The sequence below is a fragment of the Sceloporus occidentalis genome, unplaced genomic scaffold (genome assembly GCF_023333645.1).
Source record: "Sceloporus occidentalis isolate IW3139 unplaced genomic scaffold, rSceOcc1.0.p SCAF_221, whole genome shotgun sequence".
In the NCBI taxonomy this organism is placed as follows: Eukaryota; Metazoa; Chordata; class Lepidosauria; order Squamata; family Phrynosomatidae; genus Sceloporus; species Sceloporus occidentalis.
In genome coordinates, this window is record NW_028317201.1 from 128593 (window position 1) to 151143 (window position 22551).

A 22551-nucleotide genomic window follows, 5' to 3' on the forward strand; every position below is an offset into this window, starting at 1 on the left:
TCAGGAATGTTCCCCCTTCTGTAATTGGTGGACTCTCTGTAATGTCGTGTATTTAAATACCCCTCGTTGGTCTCTGTGATGTTGCCATCCGCCCTTCTTGAGAGCCTTGGGGCTCTCCACCCGTATGCCGCCTCGCTCCATACCCTCTGTCGTTTTTGCCCCGCAGCCCCCCTGTTCCTTGGGGTGCCGCTAATTGACCATTTCCTTGTGCGTTTCCTGTTTTTTGTGGCATCCATGCGTTGTGTTAATGGGATGGGTGAGACAGAGAGGGCAGGGAATTGTGTGGGGGCACATTTAACATGCTGTGACACAAAGAGGCTAATTGTGTGTTCTTGGGCCCTGGTCTCAGCATAGGTTATTCATAAATCTATAAGGTTAATGTTTTCTATGCTCCTAACATACTGTATATAATATAGAAATATATATACACAGTGGTAGATGTTAATACAGTGAGGGGATTTAAACATGCGTGAGACGGGTGCACGACTCCTGAATCTCAGACGGGATATAGTTTTTTTGTTTAATATTCTTAATATAATTATGTAAGTGGCTGAAAAAAAGGAAATTTGAGTTAAATGTTCGCCAGCGACATCTTCACCAGTCACAACCTGATCGTTCATTCTCTTGCCCCGCCCGGATCGTTCATTCTCTTGCCCCGGATCGTTCATTCTCTTGCCCCGGATCGTTCATTCTCTTGCCCCGGATCATTCATTCTCTCTACCTCCCCTTGTTTCGCTGCTTGGGCTCTCCTCATTCTTGCCCCTTCCCAGCTGGGTATCTGCCCAATCAATGTCAGGTCCCCCTCACCCATCATTCTCTCCTCTTTATCCCTGTCTGTAATAATCTTTCTCTCCCTCCCTCTGATGCCTTTGCCTGCTCTGCACATTCCAAGACATTTAATTAACTCTCCCCCACCTGGTGTGTGTGTGTGTGTGTGTTTTCAGATTTAGGTGTTTCCAGTTGAGGGGGTACTCTGTCCAGTCACGTCCCAGAACAGAAATGGGGTTAACAAAACAGAGTTAACCCCTTGCTTGCCAGGTTTGGTGTTATTTGTAGGACATTGTAAGAATTCTTGTTTTTTATGTGTCAGACAGATGGGCAGCACCAAGAGCAAGCCGCGAGAGGGGGGACCCAGGAGCCGAAGTCTGGATATAGCCGAGGGGAACCCCAACAACCTGTTTACCTCCCTCTCTGCTTCTCAGACCCCCAGCAAGAGTTTGGATTCCCACCGCCCCCCTGCGCAGCCATTTGGGGGTAACTGCGACCTTACACCATTTGGAGGGGTGAATTATAATGACACTATCACCTCCCCTCAGAGGACCGGGCCGTTGTCAGGTGAGGACCAAGGACTGTATAGATAAGTCGTGGTGTCCCCTCCTGGGGGATTTATATTTACGGCCCTTACATGTCTCTTTCTTTGCAGGTGGAGTCACCACGTTTGTGGCCCTTTATGATTACGAGTCTCGCACGGAAACAGACTTGTCCTTTAAAAAGGGCGACCGTCTGCAGATCGTCAACAATACGTGAGTGAACGCGGGGCTTCTTTAAGGGGCGACATCTCATTTTACCCTAAAGAGTTCTGTTGCTTTAGTGAGTCGCACGCTTTATCTCTTTGGTCGGAAACGAGTAAAGAATGTCGGTTTTTGGGGCTTCCTTTCTCCCTTTTGTTTTGCTGCCGTCTCTAAACTGTCTCTCTTTTTCTTACACGCCGTGCCGTAGGAGGCCTGACATCAGGTATGTCTCGTAGAAACCTCCGTCGTGCTCGTACGGTGGTAGACAAATGCATCATAACCTGTGGCCCCATCACCTTGATGTTTGATCATGTTGAGGTTAAGTGTCTTCTCCTCTTGGACCTGCAGGGAAGGGGACTGGTGGCTGGCGCGTTCTCTGAGCTCCGGACACACCGGCTACATCCCGAGCAACTACGTGGCCCCTTCCGACTCCATTCAGGCTGAAGAGTAAGTGGACTCAAACGGGGTGAAGACCCCAATCCCCCATCATCTCTCATAATGGCTGTCTGCCAACCGTCTTATTCAGCCGGTGGCTTCCTCTCCAGACCTCCACCCCGTAACCCCCCCTCGGACCAGGTTTTTTTTATTTCACGAGATAAATGTTGCTGTGCTTGCAGATGGTATTTGGGAAAAATAACGCGCAGGGAGTCGGAGCGGCTGCTGCTGAACCAAGAGAACCCCCGGGGGACGTTCCTGGTGCGAGAGAGCGAGACCACCAAAGGTGAGAGAGATAACGCCTCAGTAGCTGGCCGAGCTGATGGTCCTCCGTCTGTGAAGGTGGAGAGCGTGTCACGTCGTGGAAGGTGCGGGGTTGTGGATGGTGGGGTGTGATATAGAGAGATGGGGGGGGGGTATTTTGGAAGGAATAATTTAGATGTTCAGGAAACGTTCCCTTCCTGGCCGTTTTTCCTCCTCCTCTCCCCCCTAACAGTGTCTTTCTCTCCTTCTCTCCGGCCCGCTTCTAGCAGCATGAGGAGGGGGCCGTTTGTATGAGGAAGGGGGGGAGTCACAGTATGTGGGTCAGTGAGATGAATCTCCCCGTTACCCGTAGCAACTGGAAGCAGTGGGTTTGCTCGCGGCCTGCGGGCTTCTCTACCCCCTTTCCCCCGGTGCGTCGTTTGTATCAGTGGAGGGGCAGATGGTATATAGTGCGGCGGTCTGAATAACTTAACCACAGAAACAGGCCCCTGCGGACAGAACCCGCGCGCTCTCCCTACAGCTCTCTCATCACTAATATTGTGCCTCCGTCTTTTTGTTTTTCCCAATTTGGTTTGTTTCCCCCGGCGGTCTCTCGTTCTGTCTAATGCACCTTGTTGCTGTCTCTCTGGGATGCTTACTGCCTGTCTCATGTTTAATATGTTTTTTTGGCTAGGGATGCTTATAGAAAATGCATATTTCGGGGCCGCATCAAAAGACCTGCTGCCCTGTATGATGTCAAGAAGGAACTCTCTGCTCACCCTAACCTTCTCTCTAACGCATTAATACTACATTAATACACAGTGCGCTCTATAATGTATACTGCAATGTCCCTTTTACCCGTCTCATGCGCTGTTTTTCCACCCCATAATAAATCATCCCTGTCTGTCTAATGCAGTCTTTCTGGTCCCCTTAAGGTGCGTACTGCCTGTCCGTCTCCGACTACGATCCGAACCGCGGTTTGAACGTCAAACATTACAAGATTCGGAAGCTGGACAGCGGTGGCTTTTACATCACGTCTCGCACGCAGTTCAACAACCTGCAGCAACTGGTGGCCTACTACAGCAGTAAGATCGGGGCAGGGGTAACATGGGGGGTGGGGTGGAGGGGATCCGTAACGGATCTCATGATTTTCCCTGTATTGGGGGGGGGATCACCTGGTTATGGGTTAACGCTCCCTGAGTGACAAGTTACAAAATAGTAGGAGGGCAAAGGTGTGGGATGGGTGGGGCATGCGGACAGGTGTGATTGGTCGGTAGGCTGGAGAGGTGGGGCTACTGCTAAACTACACCCCCCCGGTGGTGCTTTTAAAAATGCGGCACATTTCTAGTCTGGCTACTGGAGAATTCAGCAACTACTCTGATCCATTTGTGGCTGGGTGTTTTTAGGAGTTATTCTCCTAGTGCAACTGGAGAGCTTCCTATTGGCTGCCCCAAGCCTGTATGATCACAAGCCCCCCCCCTCCTATTTGAGCCATATCGTCTGCCCCTAGCACCTGTGACTCCTCCCACTTTAGAATCCCAGACATAATTTGCATGAAGGCGGCCGCTTAGTAATGAAACTCCTTGTGCCCTGCCCTGTCCTCTGGGCCAGGGGTTTTCCCATTGTTCTCTGGTGCGTCTGTCTGTCTGTCGGGACCAAGTAAGACCACCACTGGCCGCCGGGAATTCTGAGCTTACAGTCTAGAGGCCGATCCCCCTCATTCAGTCGTTGGTCTCATCAGGAGCCATATGCCTATCCCATGCATGTTTATATTCCCTCGCTGTCTGTATTAACCTCTGCCACTTCTACTGGGAGGCTGTTCCACTTATCCACCGCCCTCTCAGCTCTCTCTCAGACTTTACTATGAATTTTAGATTCAAGTCCCCATTGAGTTTTTCCTGCCTGAAGGGATAAGCCGGCCTGGCATTATTCATTTAAATCAACAATGTCCTTTAGGGAATCTTCTTACATAAAGTATACATTATACGGGGCCGGTTTAGCCCAGCCTGTATCGAGCCTTCTCTATCTCTGATTATTTAGGTCCTGTTCTGTGTTTGTTTGTTTCTGTCTCTTTCTTTCTCTGCCGCGTCTCTTTCTATAAACATAAGGTGGAGGGGAGGGAGAGGAGAGGGAGAGACAAAAAAGCTTAGTTTGTTCCCTCTGCAGCTGCTTTGTGTGTCAGAATTCCAGATGGGAGTTTTTCGCAGCCAGGAAAGAAATTTACTGCGATTCTCCCAGAATGCAGATCACGGACGGACTCCGTTCCACAACCGGGAAGCCCTGGTTAAGAAAACGGGGCTTACTCTCTAAACCTTACGCTTGTAAGCGCGATTGAGGAAGTTCATGAGATTTCTGGAATGCTTTTTGACTATTTTGACCCTTCTGACTCCACTCTGCAGGGCCAGCTCGGCTCTTTGGGTTTCATGATGTATGTTGAGGTCTGTCTGTTGTCCGTCTCTTTAGTTCCGGGGTTCTCTCTCTGGGTGGAACATGGAAGGTTCTGCCGGCTTGTTCTGTTTAGGATTTAGAACAGCCGTAAATGGTTCGAAGATACCAAACCACTAAGGTTACGAAAGCCCACTGGTTCTGTAGTAAGGTGGGCTCCATAAGGTTGACTCCAGGTCTGTTGAGAGGTTCTTCTCTTAACTTCCTTCGATCTTTTCCCATCGGAAGCCTCTCTGAGCTTCAGAAGAGTCCGAGCTACCCGTTGGCTCTTCTAGGCTGTAGACCTCCAACGCGTGAGATTCTTTTCCCCTCTCCCTTCCTTTATCGTCGTTCTTTAGAAGGTAAAGCCGCTGTGAGTCACGGTGAGGAGCTTCGTGTACCGAATATTATTTTAGCCGGAGGCCTAATTCTTGCGTGATGATTGGACAGAAGGGAGTGGGAGGTTGACTATATCTATATCTGTACATATCAAATCATTTTTGAGGCATCCAAAGGTGCAAATGAGTTGTAATTGGTTTTAGAATTCACTCTTCTACGGGTGATTTAATGATGTCTCGGATCTAGAAGTGTTGGCAGAGCTGTCAACGCTTACGCTTTTTTCCTGGAAGAAGAGCTCTCCTTTTTTCGGGTTTGTGCCCAGGGTCTGTGGTGACATCACCCGTGGAAAACTGGCTCCGAGGGAAGGAGACGGCTCCCCAGCCCGTGGGACTTTAAGGCTCTTCTGCTCCAAAATGCTCGAGCCACTAACAGAGTCAATAGAGTAAGACGCAGAACGTCGCATAAGCTTGCAGGACCTTGTAGATGCCTCCTCGTGTTGGGCGGCCATTGAAGCACAAAGGTAATAGAACAATGGATAATTCTGGTGGAGATCTCACATTAGTCATTCATACCAACTTCTGACCCAGCGCAGTCTAGCAGGGACCTCTGCCCTTTTACAGTTCCCGCAAACGATGGCCTGCCACCAGTTATGGTTGGCAGATGGATGTGGAAAGTGTATTCGTGTATCAGTTGGAAGTCCATATTAAAGTTCTCCTGCCCTACAGTATCAGATACTTTTAGGATCAATTGAGGTTCCGATCACTTGGGTCTTGCTCGTATTAGCCGTAGTTGGTCCGATCGGCGGGCGGTCTTTTACATCTGTCCGTTCCCCATCACTGTCTTTTTTTCCATAAGAAGCTTGCGTCATAGAGCGTCTAAATTCTAATTCAATTATTTAATACTTCCTCTACAGCTCATTTTAAGAGTTGTAAAATTGGATGAACTGGAGCGATCTGACGATTTACCAACGCCTCTGTTAGCTGATGTTATGAAGATCGGAACTTTGGTAGATTGTTCTGGGTGACAGCGGCATTTATCTAATCACGGGCTTCTTAGAGTCTGATTGGGCTGAAAGTTGGATCCCGGGACATGAATGAAAATTTACATAAATGAGGAATAGAGCGAACTAATTAAATACCCCTTTCGCCTGGTTATATATGCGCCATATATCATTCCATATGCTTCAGAGTCACCTTAAATGTTCCTGAATTTCCTGGTGATAAATGTGACCTTCCACCAACTAGCGAGTGTCCTTTAGAAAGCCAGAGACGAGGTTGGTATTCTCATGATTTTGGAGGCTGATTTGTTCTTTAAACCACTTGTTCTTCTTTTGGAGTCCTGAGGAGGGAGACGGCAGAATGTTTGCGTTCCCCTGATTAACCCTTTCCTCCTGTTTCCAGAGCATGCAGATGGCTTGTGTCACCGCCTGACCAACGTATGTCCCACCTCGAAGCCTCAGACTCAGGGACTGTCCAAAGATGCCTGGGAGATTCCACGGGATTCCCTGCGACTTGAGCTCAAGCTGGGACAGGGTTGCTTTGGAGAGGTGTGGATGGGTAAGAGCTTTCACTCCCGGGATCAGCGCTGATCGTCTTAATGCTTGCAAAACAAGGTTCGTCCGCCCCCAAACCCAATACTCTTTCTTATTCAAGGTACATGGAATGGGACCACTCGGGTTGCCATCAAGACGCTTAAGCCGGGCACCATGTCCCCCGAGGCTTTCCTGCAGGAGGCACAAGTCATGAAGAAATTACGGCATGAGAAGCTAGTTCAGCTGTATGCGGTCGTATCGGAGGAGCCGATCTACATTGTGACTGAGTATATGAGCAAAGGTGAGGAGACGCCACCTGCGTGCGCATCGCAGCTTGACAGCTCCCTTAGCTCCCTGCTTGACCAAAAGCTTCTTTTCTCTCTCCGATGCAGGCAGTCTACTAGACTTTCTAAAGGGCGACATGGGCCGTTACCTTCGGCTTCCACAACTGGTCGACATGTCCGCCCAGGTGAGTAAGGGAAGAGTCGGTTTAAGGTAGCGGGTGGAAAGGTTTTGGCGCATGGTCACCTACATCTTCTTTTCCCGTCTCTCTGTAGATTGCATCTGGCATGGCTTACGTAGAAAGGATGAATTATGTGCATCGGGATCTCAGGGCAGCAAATATTTTGGTTGGAGAGAACCTGGTGTGTAAAGTTGCGGACTTTGGGCTTGCTCGACTGATTGAGGACAACGAGTACACGGCCCGGCAAGGTAGGTGCCCACACGTGTAACGTGATTCACTGCTTGAAGGGTGGACTACAACTCGCTGTGAGGCTCATAAGACCTGGTATGAAGACCAGAGAAGCCAATTCACCTGGAGGAAGCTGCCATGTTTGTTTTATGCCTTTCTGGAGAGACTTTGCATACTTTGTATATCTGCACAATGTTTATTGTTACTGAAGGATATAATACCCAACTGTCATTGTCTTCTGCTGCAGGTGCTAAGTTCCCAATAAAATGGACGGCCCCCGAGGCAGCTCTGTATGGGAGATTCACTATTAAATCAGATGTCTGGTCCTTTGGGATTCTCCTGACAGAGCTCACCACTAAAGGCAGAGTGCCGTATCCTGGTAAGTGTGCGTCACGGACCTCTCTGCTTCGTCACGCTGATGGTCAGGGCTGGCCAACCTGTAGCTCTTTAGTTATTGATGAACTACAACCCCCATGATGCACTGGAATGCATCTAATAACCGCTCGATAGTTGTACTGGTTACCTGGTTGTCTCCACTGTATTCTTTCTGAATTGTCTCCTCTTTCTAAATGTGTATCCTGTTCTTCTCTCTCCTTTTATGATTGCCAGGAATGGTAAACCGTGAAGTCCTGGACCAAGTAGAGCGTGGGTACCGCATGCCATGTCCGCCAGATTGCCCCGAGTCCCTGCATGACCTAATGTGCCAGTGCTGGAGAAAAGATCCAGAAGAGAGACCAACATTTGAATACTTGCAGGCCTTCTTAGAGGACTATTTCACTGCAACCGAGCCCCAATACCAACCTGGAGACAACCTGTAGACGAGAGCATGGAATCTGGAGACAACCGGTTAAGCTGCAAGGCGCTTCTTTGACCACCTTCCCAACTGCCACAGGATGATTAATTGGACTTATTGGTACAAGCCCGTTCCTTCAGGGTTCTGAGGTGCGCTCCCTGTGTTCCGTAGACCGTCTTCTTTTGCCTTCCCTTTTACGATGGGGGTAGCTATGTGCCCTACTGCATTCTGGTACTGAGGGTGCTGCTGCCATCTCCCTCTCGTCGGAGGAGCCGAGTAACCCTGATCTTCAGACACAGACGTCTTGCAGAAGCCCACCTTTTGAGACCCTGTACCAGAGACTTCTCTATCCGAGTGACATGTAAATAAAGTGCTCAGGAGCCCTGTCCTCGCTGTCCTGACCTAATCTTCTGAGAGCTGTACCTTTTTAGGGGAGGACTAATATTTTCGCTCTCAGATTTTTACAGATGACCTCTTTTCTATACTTTAGTAGCAGTGGTGGTGGGGCTTCCAAAACACTAGACATCTTGATGAGGGCACGGGCCCTGCTCCTGTCTTCCGAACCCAATTAACCTCCACTCAGCGAGGGGGGCTTGTTCGCTGCCTGCATTTTTGCAATAGGAAAGAAGAGAGGGTTTGGGGAAATGAGGCGTCTATCTTAACTCTCGTAAAGATTTCACGCGAAATACCAGAGTTTTCAGATTCCCCCCCCCCCTTCATTTTTTTTTTTATTATATTTACATGAGATTTCACTTATCCAGATATTTCCATCTCGATTGCCAAAATATCCCCCAAGCACAGAATCTCTAGACATGACATTATCTTCATATAAGTGGGTGACTTAACCCTTTATAGAGCCGGCCCTTTGCAAGTGTATTAAACTATGGATGATTGTTTTAGGGACTGACATTGTGGTACAAATTACTTTTTGATGCTCCTGAATAATTGGGATTATCGTCTCACGCTCAAAAAAGACCCCCCCCCCCATGTGGTTCCCGCCAGTATAAATAGGTTAATCCTAAATTTTCTCAGGGATGGGAATTGTGAGTCTCTAATTGCCAATTTGGGGCAGAAAAGAAGGTAACATAACTATTTTTCACACCTTCCCTTGCACCCAGCGGGTTAATTCCGAAACCCATTTTGTTTTAACTCTTACAGTGCCTGTAGACACCCACTGCTATTTCAGTTATCGGGTATGTATTGGTACTGAATTTATGCCTCCACTGTGCCAGTCTTAAACACTATACGCCAGGGTATAGACATGTGTGCGTGTAAATATATGTATGTAATTTTTTTTTTTAACTGTTACATACCACTTGGGTGCGTGGGCAGAGTTTTAGCTTGTGACTGCTGACCCAGATACACTGTACGTTGGAGTCTGTACATGTATGTTAGTAAGAGGTAACGCAGAGGTTGGCCTCTCTGAAATGGTTAATTGTAAAGAGGCGGAGGGGTTCATGGAAACTTAAAACACTGGCACCACTGCTTTACATCCCTGTAGCAATAATATTAATGATAATGGTACGGTGAATAAAGAGAAGAGGTAGACTTAAGTTTTTGTCTTTTCTTTGACTAATTCTTGTGTTTGGGGACCTGGTCATGTAGCACCACCTGGTGGCCAACAACTGTATTGCACGCAGGGTAACAAAGTGCTCTAGAATAAGGAGCCTGTAGACCAAAATAAATTATGTATTTAAAGTGCATACAACAATATTTAAGTATTTTGGTCTATAGACCTATCTTCTGATGTGTAGGTGTATTCCCAAACAGTAGCTAGGGGAAAATGTACCACCTACTCTGTAAAGCTTTACCTGACTTTATCCCAACCTCTGTGTTCGGTTCACATTCTGCAGAGGTTGACGACCTCAGACTCCCGACACCCTTTCTTGCAGACAGGGAAAGGCCGCCAGTGGAGTAGTCTGTTACCTGCGGGGTTATAGGGGGCAGGGGGTGCAGACCAAGGTGCGGAGATCTTACCCTCAGGGAGTCTTATCTGTCGAGGAAGGGAAACACCTGACTTCTTACTTATGAACTCTGAGCTGGTCATAAAAAGTGGTATTAATTAGCCGCAGCATTAATTAAAGCGACGACTGAATGAGGAAGAGGTGAAGCGTCCTGGACAAGGTTTGTGAAAGTCCATAGAACACCATTAAAGTGTCCACCATGAGAAACGTTGGGGCGGACCCCTGCTCTGAATCTGGCATAAGGCTGCAGGGTTCCCATTAGCGCAAACGATCATACGAATAACTGCACTTAATTTAGTTGGTATAACAAACAGCTTTATTCAGATTTATTTCCAACACACAGAGGATAAAAGAATCAAGTTGGGATTATCACCGGGTCCGGCGTCTACCGTGAGACCATGGGACTGGCCATGCAGCGAGTCTTACCCCTCCGCTTCCCAGGAGCGTCTCTTCCTTTCTGTAATAGATGAGGACAGCAATACGGGCGGCGGGAGGACTTCTTGGGTGCATAAAGCTCCCCCAAATACGTCACGATGGGTCCCCCGTCTACATGGGCGGGGGCAGAGACGCGAAGAAGAATAAACATACCAACAAGAACGGGAGAAGACGACGCCTAAATAGACATTTAAAAGCCCCCATGCCACGGACTGGTGCCGTTGTGTCCAGGTGGTGCCAAAGTCTGTCGAGAAGCAGGGAACGTAAGGCGGCCGCAGGGATCCGATGCGCTGCCAACCCGAAGAACGTCTTCTCTGCTGCGCTGGAGATAAAGTCCTTGTTGACCCCATTTTGTCTCGGAGGCGCACCGTTCCCTGAAAGAAAGCAGCATTCCGCGGGACTCAGCAGTAAGCAGTCCTCAGGCGGTTCTTCAGTCCGTCTACGTGCCCACGACGGCGGGGTCATGAGCAGATTCGGGCAACTGGCTGGCACCACAGTGGTACAAGAAGCAGTTACCCCAGCAGCTGTAGCAGATGAGGAAGAGGGCGCCGAGGAAGACCAGAGCGCAGATGGTGCACGGCTTCCTCTCCAGCAAGAAGCTCAGCAGATAGAAGCCCATGAAAACCGAGTGGCTGAACCAGAGCGCCGGGTTCAGGGGCTTGGGGATCAGCAGCACGGGGAGAAGCCATTGTAAGCAGTACATGGTGCCGCGGGTGGGGAGAGAACCCCCTTCCAGCCAGCTATCCGGGTCCTCAGTGCAGCCTAAAGATACATCATGTAAACAGTTAGTACATTAAAAAGGGACACAGACATGTAACGCGTGTGCCGGGACACAGACATGTAACGCGTGTGCCGGGACACAGACATGTAACGCGTGTGCCGGGACACAGACATGTAACGCGTGTGCCGGGACACAGACATGTAACGCGTGTGCCGGGACACAGACATGTAACGCGTGTGCCGGGACACAGACATGTAACGCGTGTGCCGGGACACAGACATGTAACGCGTGTGCCGGGACACAGACATGTAACGCGTGTGCCGGGACACAGACATGTAACGCGTGTGCCGTCTCACAGGCATGAGATTCTCAGAGCCTCGGGGGCAAAAACTGTCACCCGCAGACAAACGTCTCAGCCGTCCCTGTATAACATACGGCCGTCTCAGGAGACACCCGCCGGGGGGGGGGGGGGTTTAATACGAAGAACCAACCCCATTGCCTCTGTATAAAACTCGATATACCCCCCCCATGGTTCACCCTCTGCATAATCCCCGTATAATCTCTGTATTACACCCCCAGTCTGTCATACCCGCTCTGCATTACCCCTCCATGCCTCTCTCTCATAAACTCTCTCTATTACACCTAACAGTCTCTCCCATGCTGTGGCTCTCCAGCCTGTCATATCCCTGTATTACACACACCAGTGTCTCCTATACAGACTCTCTACATTACACCTCCCAGTCTCTCTAAATTATTTCTCCTAGTTTCTCCCTTGTGGTCGGTCTCTGTCTGTCTATGTCTGTCTATTATACACACCGCCCAGTCTCTCTCTGTCTATTATACACACACCGCCCAGTCTCTCTCTCTCTATTACACACACCTCCAAGTCTCTCTCTCTCTCTCTCTCTCTCTCTATTACACACACCTCCCAGTCTCTCTCTCTATTACACACACCTCCCTTTCTCTCTCTCTCTCTCTCTATTACACACACCTCCCTTTCTCTCTCTCTCTCTATTACACACACCTCCCTTTCTCTCTCTCTCTCTATTACACACACCTCCCTTTCTCTCTCTCTCTCTCTCTATTACACACACCTCCCTTTCTCTCTCTCTCTCTCTCTATTACACACACCTCCCTTTCTCTCTCTCTCTCTCTCTATTACACACACCTCCCTTTCTCTCTCTCTATTACACACACCTCCCTTTCTCTCTCTCTCTCTATTACACACACCTCCCTTTCTCTCTCTCTCTCTATTACACACACCTCTTTCTCTCTCTCTCTCTCTCTCTATTACACACACCTCCCAGTCTCTCTCTCTGTGTATTACACACACCTCCCAGTCTCTCTCTCTGTGTATTACACACACCTCCCAGTCTCTCTCTCTGTGTATTACACACACCTCCCAGTCTCTCTGTGTGTGTGTGTGTGTATATTATACACACCTCACAGTCTCTCTCGCGCTCTCTGTATTACGTCTGCCAGTCTCTCTCACACTGTCTCTCTGTATTACCTCTGCCAGTCTCTCTCGTGCTGTCTCTCTGTATTACCTCTGCCAGTCTCTCTCGTGCTGTCTCTCTGTATTACCTCTGCCAGTCTCTCTCGTGCTGTCTCTCTGTATTACCTCTGCCAGTCTCTCTCGCACTGTCTCTCTGTATTACCTCTGCCAGTCTCTCTCGCGCTGTCTCTCTGCATTACCTCTGCCAGTCTCTCTCGCGCTGTCTCTCTGCATTACCTCTGCCAGTCTCTCTCGTGCTGTCTCTCTGTATTACACCCTCCAGTGTCTCCCGGGCACTCACTCTGTATTACACCCTCCAGTGTCTCCCGGGCACTCACTCTGTATTACACCCCTGTCTCGCCGGCATTACCTCTCTCCAGGCCGCAACTCCCTCTCAAGCAGCTTCCAGGGAAATCCAATACCACGTATAGAGCCTCCCCAGCGCCTGACGTCACATCCAGACCTCATTTAGCTGTCTTCTGCATCATAGAGTTCTAAACATCGGAGCTACAACCCATATTCCCTTCCGGGTCTGGGTCATATATGTTTGTGGAAGCTGGTTTCTAAGAGGATTAGAGGCAGTCTAGATGGGGTGAAAGGTTGTTGCCTGCCGTCACATTCTATGTTTCAATGGTTTTCCTCTGTCTCGACTACGCAACGGGATAAATTGTAGAACTATTAGATGTCAGCTGATGTCACTCTAGTGTTTATATCATTTTATAGCCACCTGCCGGTGAATCCAGACACGGCAGGTTCCTCTACGTTGGACACGTGATAGGCTTCTTCCAATGGTCACCCGCCTAACGTAATATTAACCCCTTCAGTACTAGAGGTTTTGCATACCTCAGGTCATGCCGCTATTTTGCCATTTTAACAATATGTGGGTTTAATTAAGATTCCCATTGTATATACTCACACAATGTTTGTTTTTTTTATAAAAAACAAAACATAAACAGGGCTTTCATTTGAAAGCATGGAAACAGGCAAAAAATGTATTTAAATAATAACTGTGAGTGCTGGTTTGTCAAAAAAACATTTTTTTTTTTCTATTTTTTTTAGACTTTTCTCTACACATCCTCAGTACAGCTACTCGCTGACATATACCGCAACTCCCATCATTATAAAGACACAGCTGGTGGAACAGCATGGCTCCTATTATCATACCGTGATCCAGACACTGAGGTTGGTACAGTATAACTCCTATCATTATATTGTGATCCAGACACAGATGGTGATATAGCATGACTCCTATTATTATGTAGCAAGCCAGACACAAATAGTGGTATAGCATAACTCCCATCGCTTTATACTGAGCCGTACATTGACAGTGACACAGAATTACTCCCATTTCCCATCATTTCCTTTGCATTTCATTGCTTTTTCACTCTCACTCTCTCACCCTCTTTGATACGCTCTCATTCTCTCAATGTCTCCCTACCTTCTCCGCCTCCTGCTTCCGTGTTCCTGTCTCTTTTCCCACAGCTCAGTTTCTTCCCTTGCCTCTTCTTCTTCTATCTTCTTTCTTCGTCCACTTCTGCTCAATATATATATATATATATATATATATATAGATATATAATACCCACTACCTTAAGGCATCAGTTCCACACATTGGCTGCAGAGGGCAGCTTTACCCTATCACAGTCAGTATGCTGAAAGCGGTCAAGTATGGATTCAAATTAAATCACATTCAGAATAGCAGTAACCCTTTGTGTCTCAATGTCAGTGCAGACGATTGGAGGGAAGAACAGTGAATGTGCATATACAGAACATCGGAATACTGCGTACAATGAAGGAGCGCTGCGCTAAAACACCTACTTTCAGTGGATATTTCAAAAGTAGTCATTCTTGTTACATTTAAGACAAGGTTGGCATGTTTGATACAGAGAGGGAAACGCAGCCTGGCTCGTGAGCTAATATCGCACACTTCCCAACGAAGGAAACCACTGAAGTCTCCAATGGAAGATGGTGACCAAAAGGTCTTGCCACCGCCCCCCCCCCAAAAAAAATTCTGGTTACGCATTACACATACCGTATTATGCAATATAACACAATTTAATTTATAAACCCATTTCCTGCTTTTTTTCTATACACATTATTGGCATACTATTGGCAATAGGGGGAATTGGGGGAAATGGGTGGGGAGTGGGGCAAGTCAGGACCCCGCTTCCGGGACCCGGAGCGCCGCTTTTCCCAGAGATCTCCAGGCCAAACCCAGAGAGTTCCCATGTGTGATTATTGGGGGCTTTTAGGGCTGTAGAACCCTGTAATACCCTCATACCCCGCAAACACTCTGAGCTCCTAGGAATCGGCGAACAGAATCAGAGGAGAAAAAAGGGATTTTGGTACTAAAAAGGGACTCACCCTCCTTTTTTTTTTAGATTGGACTGTAAATCCTATCATCCTTGGCATGTTTCTTGGTTAGTGTTTCCTATACAGTCTTCTGGAAACGATCAGGATTCACACAAACTCTCCAGGTTTGTTAAACAAAGTGAAACCTTTTCCAGGACGAGTTTGTCTGGACATGTCGGGAAATATAACACCCTGTCCTTGGTTTATAACGCTATTATGCGCTATTGCCACAAAAGGCACATTTTGCCCCAAAACGGAAACAATACGCGCTTTCCAATGCGAATAACATTAAAAGCCAGCTGTATAAATACATTGGAGGAGGCCACATGTGGATGCCCCGGTTCTTACCCCTTCTTTCTCCCCTAATACCCGCCTGGCACTCCACTGCTTCTGCATCACTGTTAATCTTTTCTTAAACCTCACTTTTTCAAATGTCTTTCCGAATAGCAGGAGACCAGCTACCTGATAAGGCCAGGCCGCTGGCTGAGGGTGATTAGTGTTGCGTCCCAACAAAGGGAAGGAGAATGCCGGGCTTCCCATCTTTGCTCTGCACCATTCAAGGGGAACTTATCTATCTACCCCCCATGCCCTTGTCATGTCACTGATCACCTGTTATTCCGAGATAGTGCCTTCAAAAGAAAGAGATTTATTACTGAACAGAGGCAGCGCACGAAGAGATAAATGGGGTGAAACACAGGAGGAAGAAGAGAGGAAGCGGGCCGAGAAGCTGAATAAGAGAGAAGAGATGGAAATAATGAGAGAATTGTGGTTTTCCTTTAACACTCAAAGGGTGACCACCAACCCACGAGACATCCAAGTGTAATTGAGTGCCACCTAATACTCAAGTTAAATTCCCCCCAACTTCAATGTTAACTCATTTTGTATACATTCTAACCAATTGTCTCATTTAGTTGAGGACAGTCCTGGTGGCAGAAGTCCAAACCACATCTTGCCGGTCTGGTTTATCGCTAGTCCTGTATGAACAATGTAGATTTTGTGGAGGAACCGTGGGCGGAGTGAGGCATCGTGATGTAACATAGACGGAGCATGATGTCACATCACAGCTCTACCCACAGAAAGGAAAGGCGAATAAATGATACGTGCCCGAGAATATCGGCGGAGAGAGTGGATTACGCTGTCCAGCCCAGGTCTGCCAACCCCTATACCTATTAGTTATGCCAATAAAGGGATATTAAAATGTGAGAGCAGAGGGCGATGGAGAGAGCAAAGCCAGAGGTGCGGGAGGGAGATGGTAAATTGCAAAGCATTCTGTCTGGAATAAGTTAGAGGGACAGCCGTACGACGAGGAGCGCTTCAAAGAGAAATTAGAAAAATGCAAATGAGATGAGCGATAGGAGGGCAAGAAAAAGCAGAAGGGGCGAGAAGAGAGTGCTCCAGTTGAATGAGACGGAGGTAGCGGCAAATGACACACACCGGCTCCCGGGTGACAGAAGACACGAGAGCGGCACAGGCGGTTCACGTGTAGCACAGCCCCGGTGATGCCCTGACAGCGGCGGGCGCGGGGCTGCGGTCCCTCCTGGTCCATATGTGACAGTGACAGATGGGCTGTGCAAGCAGAGCAGGGCTGGTGACAGATTACAGCTGCCAGTCGGCGACACAAGCCCATTTGGAGCGGGAAGTGATAAATGTCCCACTCGGTTTAAACACAGGGAAGTAAATTCCTCCCGACAGCCGCAACTATGCTGACTTAACCCTGCTGTGCCCACCGGGCTCTGTACAATACCATGCAGAGGGTGCTACTGACCGAGTGTCAGCTTCTGGGCCCAGTCCATGAATTTCATTTGCAAGCTGAAATGGGATGGAAGAGAGACAGGGAGCTGTCATATAGAGAAAGTGGCCCCGCGTACAGTAAAGGAGATATAAAGACGAGAGTGAGTGGATGAATCATCATAGCTGTGAGGGAACGTGAAGAGGACAGAGGACAGGAATCAGAAAAATGGACACGAAGACAGAGACAGGTGGTCGCCGACTAACAGTTATTTTAGAGAGGCTAGCTTCCTGTGCTTCAATTATCTTACCCCCCCTTTTGCTCCAACCAATCAGCAACTTAACAAATGGAAAGTAATGAAGCAGAATGCAGATCTTGAGTTCAGGAAAAGTTAAGATGGCTGCCTCCATGGTTTACACATAAATTCACTTTTTAAAGCATGTATTGCTTATTTTAATGTGTAAAGACCAACGTTTGGGTTCATTTGATGTATAGAACCTAAACATATACAATCTGTGGATAGTTAGAAATTAACCTAAAGGAGGATTAAACAGCAGTGGAGGGGTAATGAGAGACAAGGAGAGAGGGAAATGCGGTATACTGAAAAGGACATTAGAAGGTTGAGAAAGAAGATGAGCAGGGAATGAAAAGGAAAGAAGAGCGACAGAAGGAGAAACACGGGGAATTGGAAGGCAACAAATAAAATGAATGAAAGAGATGGTGGGTTTTGTGGAATTTATTGGACCTAAGCCATTTCAAACACCAATATAGGAAAGGTCCTCCACCTTTTTCTTCAAAATGATGCATGTCGCGCAGTGTGGCTTAAAGAGAGAAAATTAGGCTGGAGAGTAGAAAGAGAGAGAGAAGGGAAGAGTAAGACGGTGGGAGTCGGAGAGAAAATAATGAACAATATAAGAAAAAGACAGAGATTTGAGGAGAGAAGATAGATAGGAATTAGAAGGAGCGAGAATGACAGGGTCTGCTATGCAAAACCTGAATGGAAAATATTGGCCGAGAGAGGTAACACAATAAGGGGGAAGCAGATGGAAGAATTTTATTAAATGGAAAGAGGAGGAGGAGAGGCAGTAACAGCCGCAGTATTAGGGGCTTGCTCAGACCTCAATTAACCCCTCGCCCACACATGGCCATTACCTGCCAATCACATAATAGCATCAGAGAGGCTTCAGCCGAGAGAAAGAGACAGCCAGCCCCTAATGAGTGCATCTGAGAAGGATGCTCAGATGGGAAAATGTGGAGCAACTGAAAGACTGCTAGTGACTAGGATCTGAGATGGTAAAAGGGCATTGGGGAGAAACAAGAGAGAGCTAGAGGAGAAAAGATGGAGAACAGAAGCTAAAGTTCATTGAAGGCCTCACATAAGGACCATCCTTAGGACCTGTTGGCCAAGACACCAAGGCCTGGGCAGTGGCTGTTACCCCAGAACATGTCCCCAATATGTGGAAGTAGGTGCCGCGGAAAGCTGTAAGATGATACTTAGTTGCTATTAGAGTTTACGTCTAAACTAACACTAAAACATAAAAATAATAATATACATTTCTTATATCACATAACCATTTGTTTAAGGTGCAAATATATTCACTTTTTTAGGGATAGATCAAGTTTCACTCTATATGTACTGTAGGGTAACATAATAGTAAACCTTCATATTGGCATAACCAGGAAGACAAGGAGTGAAGAAAGTCGTACTGATCCAAGGAACGTGTCTTCTTTACTCGTCTTGATGATACATAAAGAAAAATCTGGTAGAAGTGTGAATGATTAATAGTTTTCCAGATTTGGATTATTATTCTCCCTCTTATGTTTTCTCACCTCTGTTGTGAAGTTGCTGCTTGGTTCAGGCAGCCTTTGTAAGGGAGGGGAGAGGAGAAAGGAGAGAAGTTCCAGACAGGCAATACCTGTCCTTTATTTCCCCATTTCTTCTCCTCGATCTTCTGCCCCTTGACTCCTTGTACCCCGTTACTTCACTGATATCTGTTCCCCTTTAAATCCTTGCCCTTGGTCCCCCATCCCCTTCTGTGTTGTGTCCTCCTCTTCCTCCATATCTTCTGCTCCCCTTCTATCTTCTGCTCTTCTCATTTATCTTGTATCTCCTCTTCTCTACAATCATCTTGTGCACATCTCCTTGTCTGTGTCTGGATGCCCTCTCCCCGTCTCTCCATCACACTTATCCGCTCTCACATTCCATCCACTTCCCTCGTTATTACTTCCACTATCCTCATCTGTTTATGCCGTCCCTAATCCTATCTTTACTTAATTCTGTTTGTTCGCTTCCTCCTATTTCCCACCTGTCTATTTTCCCTCCCGCTGTGCGTGTGTCTCTCCCCTCCTCTCTATGTCAGATATTCCTGGTCGAGTTACTGACGCCTCTTGATGTGGAGTTTCAAATTTTTCCTAATCTAAATTGAAAACTGTTCGAGTAGAAAAATAATTTCCCCGGCTTCACCCAGAAAAGGCAGTGTCAGCGAGCAGGGAGGTTGGTGCTACTGCTGGCCATTCTTAGACAGGAGTGATGGGGGTTGTAGTCAGGTCATCACGGGAAGTGTCGGGAGAACCCTTTAAGTTGTGATGGGAGTTGTGGTTAGAATATAGATTTAGGACTCATTGTAGTCAAGTATTCTGTAGGCAGACATTGGCTAAGGGTGATGGGCATTCAAGAACACCGCAAGGTCTTCGGGTTGCCCAGTTCTGACATATAGTAGACATGTGCCCTGGACCTGGTTGGGAGACGTGTCACGTGCCTGCAGTGTGCTTGTGCTGTGTACATAGGTAATGTAGAAACCTGTATGGAGAGAAGGACAAGGCACTGAATTTTAGCCGGTTGCCTGTCAGCGTCTAATGAACGCTTGTTACTGGGAAGCAGACTGGGAGGGGGACGGAGCTGTCACACTTTCACTGGGCGCATACTGACTGTACCTATTTAATGCAGCTCTAGCTTTAGCAGATGTAGACTTCAGCTTAAACGGGAGGTCCACAACCCAAGCTCTGTATACAGTAATATAACCCCCAGCGCTGTATACAGTGATAACCCCCAGTGCTGTATACAGTAATAACCCCCAGCGCTGTATACAGTAATAACCCCCAGCGCTGTATACAGTAATATAACCCCCAGCGCTGTATACAGTAATAACCCCCAGCGCTGTATACAGTAATAACCCCCAGCGCTGTATACAGTAATAACCCCCAGCGCTGTATACAGTAATAACCCCCAGCGCTGTATACAGTAATAACCCCCAGCGCTGTATACAGTAATAACCCCCAGCGCTGTATACAGTAATAACCCCCAGCGCTGTATACAGTATTTGTCGGTCATGTGATTTCTTGGGTGCCTTTTTCCTGCTTAACCACCACACCAAGCTGATTCTTTACGGCAATGCTAATGAAGTCCGCTCCTCCATAGACCTTTATTAGTGAAACTGTCCACCTGGATGATTAAGACTGAGCCATTCTATTGTTTGCCGTAGGCAGACTGATAATGAGTCAGGGCGTTTGTTCAGTAGATCGGGCTACGATAACAGATCTAGGATCGAGTACCCCTTTAACTAACAATTCAGGGTGACCAGTGAGGTCTATTTAGGGGCATGTCGACCAAATGCTTAAACATGTACCTGTTACTGTGGGTTAATAAACTGGCTATGATGTTTACTTTCTCCAGGTTAAGGCAAAGTGGCAGCAGGGGGTGCAAGTGGAAAGCGGGCGCATTAAATGGGGGCACATAGAACAAAGCACTCCAGGTGACACCCCGCGGTGACAGACAGAAGTGGGTAAACAGATCTGTATTCATGAAGTCAGGACTGCAGCCAGTTTAATCCTCTGCTCGCTGGAGCAGAAACCTGCGCAGGCTCACGTGAGGGCCGCATTGCTCTGTGAGTTGTGTTCTAAGGAAGGTCCAACTGTCTGTGGTCTTTTCTCCTGAGCTCGTGAAGGAGAAACGAGCGCGAGAAGAGGAAAGGGGGGAGAAAATATAGAATGAGGTTAAGAGATAGGAGATAAGGGAGAGAAGTGCATGGGATAAGCGATAGGGGAAAAGAAGAAGAGGGAAAGAGAGAGCATGCGAGAACAAAAAAAGCTTCCCCGGCAGCTGCTGCGCACCTCTTGGCGGGGAGCACCACTAGGTCTACTATGCATGTGTTTGAGATGCTGGGGGGCATGGGCACTGGGGGCACTCATACATTCCATCCCTAAATGCTTTGAACCTTCCCAGGACATGTCTGTGCCATTGGCACGTTAACCTTAAAGAAAAGCAAATGTGCCTTCATCCTGAAAGACGCAGAGCCAGGCAGATCTGCGGGGCATTTCACAGAACAACCCCCTAGGTAATGCCACCTCCGCCCAGAGCTTCCACCTAAAAATTCCCTTTACAATAACAACTGATCGTTTTATGGGCTTGGAAATCCATCACTTCCCCCGGGTAGAAGAAAGAAGGAGACGGGGAAGCAAACTTAGGAAGGGAACATTGGTTGCGGTAATTTATAGGCCGATGTGATCTGGTTTTTGCGTATAATAAACCACATTGCCTATAAGCTTGGCTGTGGTGCCTGATGGGTTAATAACAGTTTGCTAGCGCTTTGGAACAGCAAGGGTTAAGCTCTCCTTACTGATTTAATTCCTGCCCTCTCTTCTCAAGTATTGCCAGTCTCGTTACAATTATGTGATGGGAATTAGATCTGCCGACGCGAGATGGGAAAGTGAATTACAGCGCAAATGAAAGAGAGGTCCTTCAATTCACATCTTGAAGTCTACCCCCCACCACCACCTCTCCCGATCTCCTCCACCATGAAGCTCTCTCTCTCCTATCCCTCGCTCACCTTTTCCCCCAACAAGCCTCTCCTCGTAACCCTGTCCCCTACCTCTAGGTTCCCCAACCTTCCTTCACTAAATACCCCTCCGCCATCGCACCTTCCCACATCCCAAACGTGTGGCCATCGCGTCCCCCCCCCCCGAGTTCCTCGGAACCCCCGTGAAGTTCTTGGGACCTTAAAGACAGCCTTGTCCACCATAACCCCATAAAGCCGGGCATAGACCCTGAGCGTAGCAGCAATGCTGGCTGACCATAATGGGAGTTGTAGTTTCAGCTGGAGCCATAATTTAATCGGTTAATTCTTTTACCTCACCCACCATTTCCTTCCTTTTTCCCACCTTCCATCCTTGGCTCCGAATTGGATCATTTGAGTCTTTTTTGCCCAAACCGGCATTTTTTTATTTTTTTTTTACCATGCATTTGTCTTTTCTCCCTAAACCCACCTCTATAATAGCCTCATTAAAAAAGCCCCCCTTTTCAGCTTACCCCCTCTTTCTTCGCTCTCTCTCTTGAACCTCCTTTATTGTTATCTTCATGCTCCCCCTCCTCTCCTAATGGACTCTAAGAGCTGTATAATTAGAAGTCTCGACAAATCCGTAAATGTTCAGTCCATTAAGTCCGGAGCGTAATATATAAAGCTTTCGAGGCAGGGGGCCACTGCATCAAGGCTTAGAAAAAGCGAAGACAGAAATACACACATTGATGGAAAAAAAGAAGCCTTGAGATTCTAGAACGCAGTTCAATAATATTCAAACATCCATCGGATGGGCTTTCCAGATAACTTCTCAAAATTACTTTTTAGAACCCCTAAGCGGCCAACAAAAAAAACCTATGGCCCTCGTACCCGCCGAGACACATCCAAATCTCTCTTGTCCCTTTTTCCTCCCCTGAAGCCCCCTCTTTTCTAGGAGCTCAGAATGCTTGCTGGGTATGAAGGTATCAGAGGGTTCTACAACCTGAAAAGACATGATACTCTGTATAGAAACAGCAGGGAACGGGTTAATACATTTAATTAATTATGCTTTGCTCAGAGTCTGAAGCCCATGGAGGGTCCGAGACCTCAGGGAGG

General features: G+C 47.6%; 2 protein-coding genes across 4 annotated transcripts; one reads left to right on the plus strand and one right to left on the minus strand.

Moving 5' to 3' along the window:
* Positions 1-1094: 1094 nt before the first annotated feature.
* Positions 1095-7992, plus strand: LOC149277006 (tyrosine-protein kinase Src-2). Of its 3 annotated transcripts, XM_089503170.1 has the most exons (12): positions 1095-1335; positions 1424-1523; positions 1720-1734; positions 1860-1958; positions 2129-2232; positions 3125-3274; positions 6353-6508; positions 6605-6784; positions 6876-6952; positions 7041-7194; positions 7422-7553; positions 7784-7992. In XM_089503170.1, the coding sequence occupies exons 1-12, from the start codon at positions 1095-1097 to the stop codon at positions 7990-7992; spliced, it is 1617 nt and encodes a 538-aa protein (XP_089359296.1). The 3 variants fall into 3 exon arrangements, with proteins under 3 accessions (XP_089359296.1, XP_089359295.1, XP_089359297.1); XM_089503169.1 differs by lacking the exon at positions 1720-1734 and having other exon boundaries at positions 1830-1958; XM_089503171.1 differs by lacking the exon at positions 1720-1734.
* A 2813-nt stretch (positions 7993-10805) lies between these two features.
* Positions 10806-11069, minus strand: LOC149277007 (apoptosis inducing factor BLCAP A). Its single transcript, XM_089503168.1, has one exon. The coding sequence runs from the start codon at positions 11067-11069 to the stop codon at positions 10806-10808; it is 264 nt and encodes an 87-aa protein (XP_089359294.1).
* Positions 11070-22551: the final 11482 nt, after the last annotated feature.